At 42.9% G+C, this 12900-nt stretch overlaps 1 protein-coding gene across 1 annotated transcript in view; it reads left to right on the top strand.

Annotated features, from left to right (window-relative positions):
• The window catches only part of LOC137439518 (uncharacterized), a 104561-nt gene extending 96659 nt beyond the window's left edge, over positions 1-7902 (top strand). Inside the window, exons 40-49 of the mRNA XM_068135345.2 lie at positions 2108-2201; positions 2311-2449; positions 2973-3008; positions 3348-3535; positions 3714-3872; positions 3977-4119; positions 4372-4508; positions 4884-4981; positions 5163-5310; positions 7234-7902. Coding sequence (XP_067991446.2) covers positions 2108-2201; positions 2311-2449; positions 2973-3008; positions 3348-3535; positions 3714-3872; positions 3977-4119; positions 4372-4508; positions 4884-4981; positions 5163-5310; positions 7234-7301 — 1210 coding nt within the window. The 3' untranslated portion in view covers positions 7302-7902. The remainder of the gene's footprint in view (positions 1-2107; positions 2202-2310; positions 2450-2972; positions 3009-3347; positions 3536-3713; positions 3873-3976; positions 4120-4371; positions 4509-4883; positions 4982-5162; positions 5311-7233) is intronic.
• Positions 7903-12900: the final 4998 nt, after the last annotated feature.

The following is a 12900-nucleotide window of genomic DNA, read 5'->3' as shown; positions in this document are numbered from 1 at the left end:
ACATGACAACAACACACAATTCGACATTCAGCCACCATCGTGCATTAAATGTGACAAGCTCTTTAAAAAATGACAAAAATGACAGTCTTATATCGGCCTATGAACTGCTTCTCCACTTTCTTTAATTCAATAAGGTAGTGATTTTACCGTTGGGGTGAGTTTATTACCATCACCTTTACTTATGGCATTGCAATTCTCCCCATCTGTAACTGGGTGTTTACAAATAGATGTTACACGCAAGTTAGGGAATTTGTATTATGTGATGCTGCTGTGACCACATTCCAAAAGAGAATTACTGGAGAACAGGATGAATGTGTGAAGCAATTTTGGCTGGAATTTCACTCTTTATGTACGGATGGCAAAGTCGACGATCGGAATCAACCTAGAGTTCTGATGAAATTAGTGATGACACCTTTTCCATAATTTGAGAATTCCGGGAAAGCTTCTCTTGGTGCAGACACAAAGATGATGGAAAGTATTGAACCAGAAATCGAACCATCAATAATAATAAAATAGCCCCGAGTGGGCTGACGGGTCATTTATTACCTCCGTCACCAAAGGTGGATTGAGGTTGTTTTCACCCCTGTTTGTCTGTGAACAAGATATCTCAAAAAGTTGTTGACGGAATCGGACGAAATTTGGCAGAGACTTTAAGTTCACCGCTTTAACCTTATGTGACATGGACGAAATGATTAGATTTTGGTAAAGATCCGGATTCGGATCCGGCTAGGATAATTTTTGAAATCAAAATAAAGACCAGTTACTGCACTGTAGTTACAAGAAGGAAGCCGGACATTAACAATACATACATACACACATGTACACACACACGCACATACATAAACACACATACACGCAAAAAAGTTGTGGATGAGTTATGACTCAACTTGGTGGATGGGTTGATTAGGTGACAAGAACAAGCTGATTATATTTTGGTTCAGGTCTGAATCCAGATATGTCCTATCAGTGGGATACAAAACAGACTGTTCAGCCTAGCAGATGTATGCTCTCTACCGAGTGCCGTTCTAGTTGAGGTTGTAGTTCAGACCTCTGCTGTTTGGTGGAACTCCCATGATCTCCTGGGAGCTAGGCCCCCTGATCTAAAATTGAAAAAATCTAAGACGCAGCAATCCTGAGGACCATCGAGTAGAAGAGCTGTATCGGCTTTCAGAGCAATTGGTTGGTAAATAAGGGATGAGTAGGGATCTGAAGTTTGGGGAGTAGCCCCCTCTTGGGGTCTCCATGATCTAAAATCTAAAAATCGAAGCCCAATCGATTGTACAGGCTACTGTCTTGGAGTTTCAGAACAATCAGCCAGGTGACCAGGTGATAATGGAGGAGTAGCAAGAATAGCAAAACGTTAACAGATGGACGACCGGCCGGACAGACATCACGACCCATTTTATAAGTTAATCACTTCGAGACTTGAGAGGAGATGACCTAAAAATGGGGATACATCGTGCATCGTGAAAATGTCAGGATTCTCCACAAAATGTCAGGATTCTCCACAAAATGTCAGGATTCTCCACAACATGTCAGGATTCTCCACAAAATGTCAGGATTCTCCACAAAATGTCAGGATTCCCCACAAAATGTCAGGATTCTCCACAAAATGTCAGGATTCTCCACAAAATGTCAGGATTCTACACAAAATGTCAGGATTCTACACAAGCGCATCCCTCAAATCGCTCTAGATTCCATAACTCCTGTGAACTCCCAAATCTATATCCGGATTTGGTACTTAGCTCAACACATTATCTTTTAGGAGCCACACCAGACTTGAACTCAATTTCAATGTCGAAAACCAATGCAACATCCGTGTATGTTCACCAGCCTCAGGGGCGTAACGGTTGGAGTGTCTGCTCTGAGTCTAGGCGGTCGGTGGTTTGAACACCAGCACAGAGTCATAAATGTGTTGTGCTGCTTCCTTGCTTGATGCTCAGCATTAAAAAGTATAGAGTGGGGATAAACAACCATAGGTTGGTAATAATAGCGCAGGCTTTGATGGGCCTAATTTCCACTTGTTGCATCAAACGTTTCTTCTAAGGAACTCATTATGCTTCCAACAAAACCCCTTTGGGTCGTTATTGGCATTTTGTTTGTACAGGAATCTTGGCAGCTGGACTAATGAGACCATAATCCAAGTGGGTCCCCTTCTCAGCGTGTTCACCTCGGATCAACTGTCCGCTCTTCCTCACACCGTAAGTGTCTTCACTTCCAACTTTCTCTTTTGTTGATTTATCTACACTTTGGACATTCCTTTCGTGTCATTTTGTGTTTCTGTTTTTGTCTCATTCCTGTTTTTTTCAGTCCGAGGTCGGACAAGCACTTGTCGATGTCATCAAGACTCACACTGCATCAGAATCGGCCACGTCGCTCCCTGAATTCCAGCGCTCATGGGATCTTACGTTGTTGGAAAATCCTGCCTTCTCTCGCCTCTTCGGCACAGGTCCGTTTGATGCTTCCAGATCTTCGAGCATCTTGATCTCTAGCCTCAATGTGAATGTTGCACTACTATGTGTTGATAAATGAAAGTTTATTGAAAGACTGCTGTTGAAACAGAGACTAGAAAGTCTGATTGAGGAAGCAATTGTGGATGATATGAGATGTGGAAAATGGCCTGCACAGCCCTCCCTGTCCCAATATCGAGATTAAAATTGATATTGCAACAATGAAGAGTGGGCAAAAAAATGTAGGAGCTTAACAAACTTAAATGCAAAGAAATAAATGGGTGAGAAAAGGATTTTCCAGAAGAAATAATGCCACACAGGTGATTTCTAACCCTGCAATGTGGATAGGCCTAGCGAAGTGGTGATCCACTCCAGCGAGCACAGAGTGGTGCTCCACTCCATTCCTCAAAGCAAGGAAAGTCTAACATGTACTTATCGTTATTTACTAGTGTGTGAATATCTAGTATTGGCATCGCAGGCACGTTGACATCATCTACCTCTGCCTTCCCCACCTTTCTTCAGGTTCCCCGAACAGCAGGAAGAAGAGAGCAACCCAAGGTAATGTGTTCTCAACCAATTAACAAAGTTATTATCACTTGGATGAAAACAGACTTTAATTCTCTCCACCGAAATGGTAATACATGCAAACACTCCAACAAAGGTTTAGTGATAAAGATCAAAGCATTATCTATACTCTATAGGTTATGAACTAGTGACACTGAAACGCACGGCCGAATGAAGACTGGATGAAAGTTTTTGTTACTTTAACCTTGTGACATGAAGTGGACAGTTATGAATGGGAAGGGAGAAGTTGGTTGGAGGTGAGAGCCAGGTGAGGGTTATGCTGTTAGTGAATATGGTTAACCTTGTACGTATGTTGCCTTGTCCTCATTTCAGTTGACTGCAATGGGGTGCAAGCCCCTAATTCCACCATGATATCGGATCTGAAAGAGCTGAGCAGCCAATTGACACTCGATGATTTGTCCTGCATGTCCAACTCCACGTTTAAGAACAGCCTGGACATTTTGGCAGCTGTGACTGGGTTCACCGATTTTCAGCGATTGGTTCTGTTGGAAAAAGTTAAGGTTTGTTTGCACGGGATGGAGTGGTGTTTAGGGGGAGTGGGGGGGGAAGGGAAGTGCTGTAAAAATGGGAAAGAGGCCAACAAAGATGGCCTGAAAGGAGAGAGACAGATTGCTAAACTATTTGTCTTGTGGGCACTCAAAGGACGTCGAGTGGAGATTTCTGGTGTATCTCTTCCAGGTGTGGAAGCCACATGTTCAAGAATGGACCGAACCACAAATCTATTCCCTGGGTCGACTCATTGTAGGACTCACCCCAGTTGATCTCGCCCGTCTGAAACTTTCCTCCATTGACACAGTGTCGAACCTTGCCAACATTACAGGATGGAACAGCACACAGGTGATAACCCTCAGATTACCCATCTGATACATCCAACACTTTAAGGAAATTAAGACTTGTTTTTTTACATATCAGCTTCCAACAATCTCGATTTTCCATCTCAGTGCGAGGCCATTGTGACGGCGTACTTGATTAAAAGCGAGTCCACAATGCCCACTTTGTCCTCGACTCAGCTATCGGGGCTTGGACCTTTTCTGTGCTGCCAGAGCAAGGATAAAATTGCACTTTTGAGCAAAACAGCATACAGGTGTGTTTACCATAAACAAAGGTCATGTCAAGGTCAGTGGGAATATAAATGTGCATGAATAGAAATGTGAAATCAGGGGAATTAACAAAGTATGAAGGAAGTGAACCCTGGTGTTGGGTGAGTCCACCAACGTAGAAACTTCTGGTATCGAGCACACTTCTTGTGGTGCTTTTAACTCGTACTAACTGCTTCGTTCTGAAAGAATGTTGTTGTTGTGATTATAGTTGTCACATTATTGTTGTTATTTTGCAGTGAAGCAGCTTATCAAGTGGGAAAAGCCGGGTGTCAAAGGCCCCAGCTTGAGGCCTTTGTACAAAAAGCAAAGGAAGCGTTCGGTGAGATGAGCAAATGGAACAGCGCGACACTCCAAGAGATTGGATCCGTGCTTGGTGAGAACAAACCAGTGTAGATTTCACAAAAAAAAAACCTTCGGAATAAAAACGCACAATTGTTCCAAGAACATATGTATGCCCAATAGATTAATTTGTGTACTTGTCTAGCACGAGTGCCAGGCATGCACGTGGAGCGGGGCGGCCGAGCGTGCGTGCGGAGAAGCGCAGCCGGCTGCACACCACCTTTCCAAATAAAACAAAAAAACATTAGTTTCACAAATCGTCACTGAAGTTCTGTTAACCAAACATTTTGAAAATGAATAATGTTTCATTGACAAAAAGCATAAGGGGATGTAATTGCGTTTCGAATGCTAATGGTTGCAATTGAAATCACTTTCTCATGTTTTTTGTTCCCTTTTTCTGTCCCTCAAGGCGGATCTTCTGCTGATGATCTGAAGCAGCTGAAACCCACAGTGATGCCATACTTCCCTGCCTCAGCTATATCTGAGCTTCCCATTAACGTGTTTAAGGTCAGAGTTTGATCCTCACTCCAGGTTCCTGGGCCATCTCAGTTCTATACCCTTCCGTTACCACCACTCTTTTATTTTGTGATAGCTCTGTTGTTCTACCATTACAATGCTATTTTCTTTTTAATCAAGTCCCATACCTCACCCCCACCCCTTGCACACTCTCCCACCATAATCTCCCCAGACATTGTCTGCAGAACAGTTAAAATCGCTCAGTGTAGAAACAGCTGGGACAGTGACGGCACAACAGAAAGCAGCTCTGTCACCTGAACAGACAGCTGCCCTCAATACCGCCCTCAACAAATCCCTCAAAATCATTGGAAATCGTGCAGGTAAGGTCGTGGGGCAGTATGTGTAGCATGGGCACTCGGTGGTATGGTCCTGATAATATTTTATTATGCATACATAGTGGAGGCTCATGAAAGAGCTAATACACTGAACATATCAGGACAGAATAAACCAAAACAGGATGCAGAGCATGCATGGGGTGAACAAGATGGATACAGAAGGAAACTTCAAGGAAGGAAAACTGGAACATTGAAAGCAGGAATGATATGGTGATGGGGTTAACAAGGGTAGAAAAGATCATGGTTTTTGGATTGGGGGCGACCTGAGATGGTGGAGAACAGCTGTCTTGAAGACCTGGAGGGAAGTATGAGATTTAAGAGGATGATGTGGAAATTGATTCCACATTTAGGGAAAAAAAAGAGGAACAAATGAGCAGTGATCCTGGATTTAGGTAGTTTCACCAGAAGGTGGTTGATAAATGTACCATGAGCCCGGCAGAAACCAAAGCACAGAAAGAGCAGAAGGTCCAAGACCGGAAAGAAAACTGTAGAAGACAAAGAGATCACTAATCTGTCTGTGATGGCAATGTGATAAGCCCATAGACTCGGCTTCATCGCAGGAGATTCCAATAATCTTGAAGACCTTGGTTTCCACATCAACCTGAGCAACATATGAGGAAGGGTAGCCAGTCCAGTGTGGTGAGCAGTATTCCATCAAGCTGCAGATGAAGGCCTTGTAGGTGGATTGGAGTTCAGATGTGTCAAGAAATGACTTTGTACGAAAGAGGATGCCCAGTCGGCAGTTGGCTTTGGAGGCCAACTTTGAAATGTGGCTTGCCCAAGAAAGATCATGGCTGATAGTGAGACCCAGGAGTTTGAATGACTAAACTTCCTCGAGGATTGTTAAGAAATAGGTAGGAGGGTTTGTCAGACGGTCCTTTCGGAGAGAGATAGTGAGAATGTGAGGTTTGTCAGAGTTGAAGGACAGGTTCCAGGTGTTTGACAAGATTTTAATTTTTTCAATGTCTTAAGAGAGGGAAGAGGCTGCAATCTGCCTATCTGAAGGATGCCACGACAGAGGGTGGAGTCAGCAGCAAATAGATAACGAGGATTTTCCAGAGTCAGAGATCATTGGTGAAGATCAGGAGTAGGACTGGGCCCAGAGCACTGCTTTGGGGAACTCTGACCTTGACAGGGAGAGGAGATGAAAGGATTCCGTAAAGAGTCACATGTTGGCTACTGGAGTAGAAGTCAGTAAGCCATGTGTGGAGTCGGCCTTGAATGCCATAGGCAGAGTTTGGCGAGCAAGGCAGGATGCCCCACTGTATCAAAAGTACCGGATATGTCCAGAATGACGGCTCTTATCATCGAGGACCTCCATCCATTGTCGGTCGGTTGATAGACAATGTTCAATAAATGATTTGCGACAACAAGCAAACCTTTATTCAAGCTGCTCCTGCAAAGCAAAACTTACCTTTCATGATGAGGACACACTGTCAAAATCTCATCAGCATTAAATAAACCAATCCTGAAATATCTTGGAAGGCAAACAGATTCCTGCATTTAGGTTGTGGGCATGAAAAATCTCTGTCTACAAAAGAGTCGGCCATTGTGTGTCCTAGCTTTATTCCCTGTGAAGGAATAAAATGGGCCTATTAGGTTAGATTATGATGAATGGAGTAAACACGTAGGAGATCAACACATTCGTATTTTAAGTTATTAGAGTGGATATGTCATCGGCATGATTGTTCAATGGCTTCCTGTGTCCAACTTTCCTTGTGCAGCATACCTTTTCAAAACGATTTATAAAATTATATTTAAGATAGTAACTGTAAATTGTAATGGATCATTATTTATTGGGTATGGAGTAAAAAATACTGAAGTATAAAGTGCAGGGATTTCTTACGAATCCTTTAACTACCGAACATTCACCCGTAACGTGTTGCGTCATTGTGCATGGCTCCACAGATAGCATGAGCGCAAGCGGCATGGTCATCCTGCTGATGGTCACGCTCACAATCTTCCTTCTCAAATGAGGATCCTCGGTGCGCATCATAAAGACCTGGCTTGAAGAGTTGCTGCATCTTCCTGTCGTTCCGTACTCCTCATGCTCTATTTTAACAATTGGATCCCTTCATTCATTCTCTCATCTCATTCTGTTTCCTTCATCACCCACGAAACATGCTTCTCCATTTACTCTTCCCTTCACCCGAATCCCTTCCCCTCCTTTTAAATCCGTATCAATGACAAGTGACATTTTCACTTTTGAGAGATTCCTCAGAACTTTGTGGAATTAAAATTAAGTAAAAGCCTAACTTTTGAGAAGGTCAAACTGCGTTTAATAAGCCTCGGAATAGTGTGTAGACCCAGTGGATAAAGCAATGACTGTTCAGAGCAACTTATGGGATTGTGGGGGATATTTATATATGAGTTTGAATTATTTTAGCTTAAAATGCAATCATAGCACTTCAAAATATTTATTTACAAGTCATAAGTTTTGGAAGGAAATCTCACTGAAAGAACATTGTCTTTTTCTTGAATTCACTTTGTCTGTGCATCTGTGCAATGACTACTTTTAAATCGTAAACATGATTTTGTTCATTAATTATTTCATTCATAACACTGGTGAATCTCAAATCCTGTGTTTGTGGTTCATTTGATCAAGTCTTGAAAAGCCAAAGACTCCAGGAGGTCACGCACACCTTCCCCCACATCCCAACCTCACCCCTCAAATCCCCCGCTCTCCACAATAGCTGGTGCCAAACTTCATTTACCAAAACAAAAAAAGCAAATCATGAGGCAAATACTTAGAAACAAACTTACAATCACACAAATGAGGACATAAAGTGACGTCGAGGAGCAAAAAAAACAAAAAACATAACTACCAATGTGGCAAATAGAGTGGAGAAACCTGGAGACTCACAAACAAAATGGAATTGCTTTTGGTGACGATGAAAGGAGTACTGCCCTGCAATGGGGAATGTGATTGCAGGTGTTGTGATGTTAGATTAAGGAATCGTTGTGTGAAAACCCCACACTGCCGTCCCAACAGGCTGGCCGGAGTGCAGGCTAATGTTGATGGATGCTGCACCTCAGTAAAGGTGCTCCATCCCAAATGCAAACTCGATAATGATTGGTTAGAGGGCGAAGGGCTACCGCTATGCGGAGAGAGAGCGTCCACCTGCGGATGCTGAGGGGCCACCTGCGGATGCTGAGGGTCCACCTGCGGATGCTGAGGGGCCACCCGCGGATGCTGAGGGTCCACCTGCGGATGCTGAGGGGCCACCTGCGGATGCTGAGGGTCCACCAGTCACCAAGAGCTAAATGAAAAAGATCCCAGACCAGGAATCTCATATGTATGCTGTCCAGTGAAGAGTTCCTTTAAATCGGAGTTAGAAATTGCTCAAAAAACCTAATAAATAAATAAATGAAAATAAAATAAATCACAAGCTAACGTGTAATAAACAGTTAAAGCATTATGTACACATTTATTTTGAAACGGAATCATTTTCACCCTCCATCGTACACCGTCCAATCAAAACGTTCTAGATGGTCACACTTTTGGGTCCAACTACTTTGTATATATTTGGAATATTGTCCATTACATGTTTACATTGGCTTTCCTGTCTCGATCAGAATTAGGAACAAGAAACAAACAAAACAGGGTGTAGTTTACTGATTGATACTCATATGTTGGTGATACATTGATACTCATATGATGAAGGCCATGGCGAGATAAAAGGTCCAACAACAAAACGGACAAGGAAACCGTAACTTGGATCAAAATGCAAATGTGAGTAAACAATCGTTAGTGACGATACAAACATTAACTTTTTATTGTCACAAGTAATGGTCAGATTGTAATTTATATTTAAACTAGAACGGCACTCTTCGACGTCGACCGATAGGCCCCGAAAAAGGCCAACCCCTGCTCGGTGGAGAAAAATGGCCTCGATAGGTGGTCTCTGTTTCTCTCTCTCTCTCTCTCTCTCTCTCTCTCTCTCTCTCTCTCTCTCTCTCTCTCTCTCTCTCTCTCTCTCTCTCACTCTCTCACTCTCTCACTCTCTCACTCTCTCACTCTCTCACTCTCTCACTCTCTCACTCTCTCACTCTCACCAAATTCACAGAATACTATCCATCTGCAAGTTGTGATAACTAGCTGTGCCAATCCCATCATAGACGAGTTGTGAAGCTTAACGAACAAACCCGTCTGATGTCTCGAGGTTTCTACTTTGTTTAGATTCTGATTGTGGTCTGTGGGGCCCCCGACGACATGATAACCTGTGTACTGTGGCCAATAGCAAGCAATATGATGGTGTCCAGCTGATGTGGACAATTGGAATTCATGATGAGGTTGAACGTTTTCAGTTATTCATAAGCACATGTAATTCAAATATCGAATCAGTACTTGGGGGTTAAAACTATCATTTGTGCGCTTGAGACAATCTGAACCAGCTACATGTTGCTGCTGATCCTGGCCATATGTCCGGCTCTTCTGTGGACCATGGGTCTATAGAGAGCCGGGTGGTGCCAGGAACTGCACCTCGGGGATTTGAGCTGGTCGAGCGACTTTGGGCAGGTATTTGGAATTTGATCAAGGTGCTGGCGTGCAGTGGTGTACTCTTCACGAAGGACACCTTTGTACCTTCAACGTCGACCTGTTGATGCTAGCAGATGAGACGACCAGCTTGAAGACCTTCAAGAGGGAATTATCTCGCTCCAAATGCCCGCCACAGATTTATGGATGAAATCACACAAATCGGACGGTTTATAATCCGGTCGGAATCAAACTCAGACCTGACAACTCAAAGGTAAGTGTGTTACCTCTGCATGATGCTTTTGCACTTGTATTTATAGTTATTATAAACTATAAAAGTGTACTGTCGTTACAATACAAACAAACGTAGTACTGCGTCTGACATGACAATTCATAATATTGTACAGACTGCTATTATAGCTCTAAACATTCTACATACGGTCACCCCCCTCCCCTCCCCCCCCCCCCCTCTCTGGTTTCACCCTCTATACTCCATTGTCACTCTAAATGGTTGACACAAAGTATGGTCACCTGCAAGTGACATTAACCAAGTAGTGTATTTATGACTTTCAATGTTTAAACAAGTACAAAAAGTTTTAATTAAAACAAAAGTCGCGTCGATGTTACACAATGCCGAGATGCAGCTGTGCCTATAACGTCGATGTTATAGGCACAGGACATTCCTATTGATTCGATTACTTGATGTTATTTTTGTGCAAAGTGAAAATATATCTCGGCAATTTCCCGTGTGTGGCGACGAATTTTTAATATATCTCGGCATTTTCCCGTCTGTTATTTCAGGCGGTGTATGACTGACCATGCCGCGATAAAAAAAAAAAAAATCTCGGCAATTTCCCGTATGTGGTGACACGTGAACGAAGCTATGCTCCTCTCTCCACATTATTGTGACGACGTATAAATTAAATATTTCATCGTGACGATTGTCATCAAATGGACGAATTTTAAATATATCTCGGCATTTTCCCGTCTGTTATTTCGGGCGGTGTATGACTGACCATGCCGCGATTTAAACAAAATATATATATCTCGGCATTTTCCCGTCTCTTATTTCGGGCGGTGTATGACTGACCATGGCGCGATAAAAAAAAAAATATCTCAATGGACTTGAAGTTACAGGCCTTTGAGAATTCATTTCGTTCTATAAAGGGCAACTTTCAGCGGATTTTCTTCCCGTTTTTTTTCAACCGAGTCTAAAACTATGTTAGCGACTGTGAAAAATGAAATGATATATCGAATTTGATTTGAAATAAAACTGTGTGAGAGAGGAAGACACCACGGGCCTACAAAACAGGCCTCAAAGCTATGCGAGTTAATAAAATGGTGGATATTTGTTTATATGAAGCCTCTCCCACAATGGGTGGAGCTATGGTTCCCAGAATGGGTGGAGCTTTGAGGTTTTGTCTTCTCTGCAAGAACAAGAAGAAGAAGAACAACAACAACAACAGCAGAGGGCACTCTATGACCAGCGTCTGCGACGCGGCTAAAAAAAATCTGATGTGTTCAATCCCCTCTTATTGTTACTTCCGCCACCAAAGGTGAATGGAGGTTATGTTTTCACCCCTGTTCGTTTGTCTGTGAACAAAATATCTCAAAAAGTTGTGGATGGATTTGGACGAAACTTGGTGGACCGGTTGAGTGTCTGATCATGTCAAATAGATTCGATTTTGGTGAAGATCTGAATATGGATTCGGTTATGAGAATTATTTAATTTTGTTAAGTGATTCTTCACCATTGGGAGATTGGGCCAAAAACGATACATAGCAGGATATCTCAAAAAGTTATGGATGGATTTGGACGAAACTTGTTGGACAGGTTGTGTGTCTGACAAGGACGATTCGATTCAATTTTGGTGAAGATCCGGATCTGGATCCGGCTAGTGTAATTTTTTAAAGTGATTCTTCACCATTGAGTGATATGGCCAAACAGGTGGAGGTAAGCTCTCTACTGAGTGCTGTTCTAGTTCATATAATGTAATAAATTGTTCCTTTTCAATGAAAATGCACCGATTTGGCTTGTATATGCCACTAAAGGGGTCTTGCTATCCCCGGCGTTGTTTGAGTGTCGGACCCCCAGCCCTCCGATTACCTTCGGTTGCCCACCACGACTCTCTGGTTACAATCAAAGTGAAAATAATTTTAAATCCATCAAAAAGTGTCAAATCCACATCGATCAGTCATCTTGGGTACACCCTTCCCGCTCATTGGTCTAAACGGAGGCCTACAGAAAGGGCAAGACCATGGTGACTGGACCGAATGAAAGGAGTTGAAAACGACTGCTCGGTGCACTACCCAGGTGCTCACATCTCGCTGATAGAGCACAACGCAGTGAACGCCCATCATTTGTTAAAATAATAATAATAATAATAATGACGACGATGAACACAAGTCACATCCGGGAAAACAAACTCCTCGCACTTTGGTGTCCGTTTCACACAGTCTTGGGCCTTGTGCAGGATATTTGCCATAAACCAATAAATTAGTGTTTGCAGTGGAGCACACAGACCCCTGAGTACCGGAGATAGCTCGGTGTTCCACATCATTCCCTACGACTACCCGTACCAGTCTTAGTCGACGAACCACGTGCCGGTGCTTCCCCTGTGAAGCACCAGCACCAGCAATTTGAGGTATTTGAACCCAAGTAAGTTGGCATCCATCACACTCCCCACCAAATACCATTTGTCCAATGGATTTGAGTGTTTATATCTCCATGCAGTGCTTCACAAGGTGCGATTATACGTACAACGTAACGTGCCAACAACAATAATATCGCGTCGAGAGTGTACACGCACAAACACGGAAGGTCATTGAAACAACACGTGTGACACAAACTGCAGCATTAGTGCTTTACATTCATTCCAAAGTCTTTACAAACTACAGACTTTCTGGATTTTGATGTTTGAGTGTAGTTTCCCCTTGCAAGGTCCTCACACCCCCTATAAGAGTGCAAGCAAGATGTCTGCTTGTCTTAGAACCACATCCGTGTGAAAGCAAGAACAACAAATACAGCCAATTCACTTGCTGGGGAAATAGTCAGGTTCACTATGTTTTTTCGTTCAAAATTTTTGGAGATTAGCAAAA

This window comes from Myxine glutinosa, chromosome 14 (assembly GCF_964187855.1).
Source record: "Myxine glutinosa chromosome 14, kmMyxGlut1.1, whole genome shotgun sequence".
Taxonomy (NCBI): Eukaryota; Metazoa; Chordata; class Myxini; order Myxiniformes; family Myxinidae; genus Myxine; species Myxine glutinosa.
The sequence above is the reverse complement of the archived record's forward strand: the minus strand, read 5'-3'. Positions and strand labels throughout refer to the sequence as shown.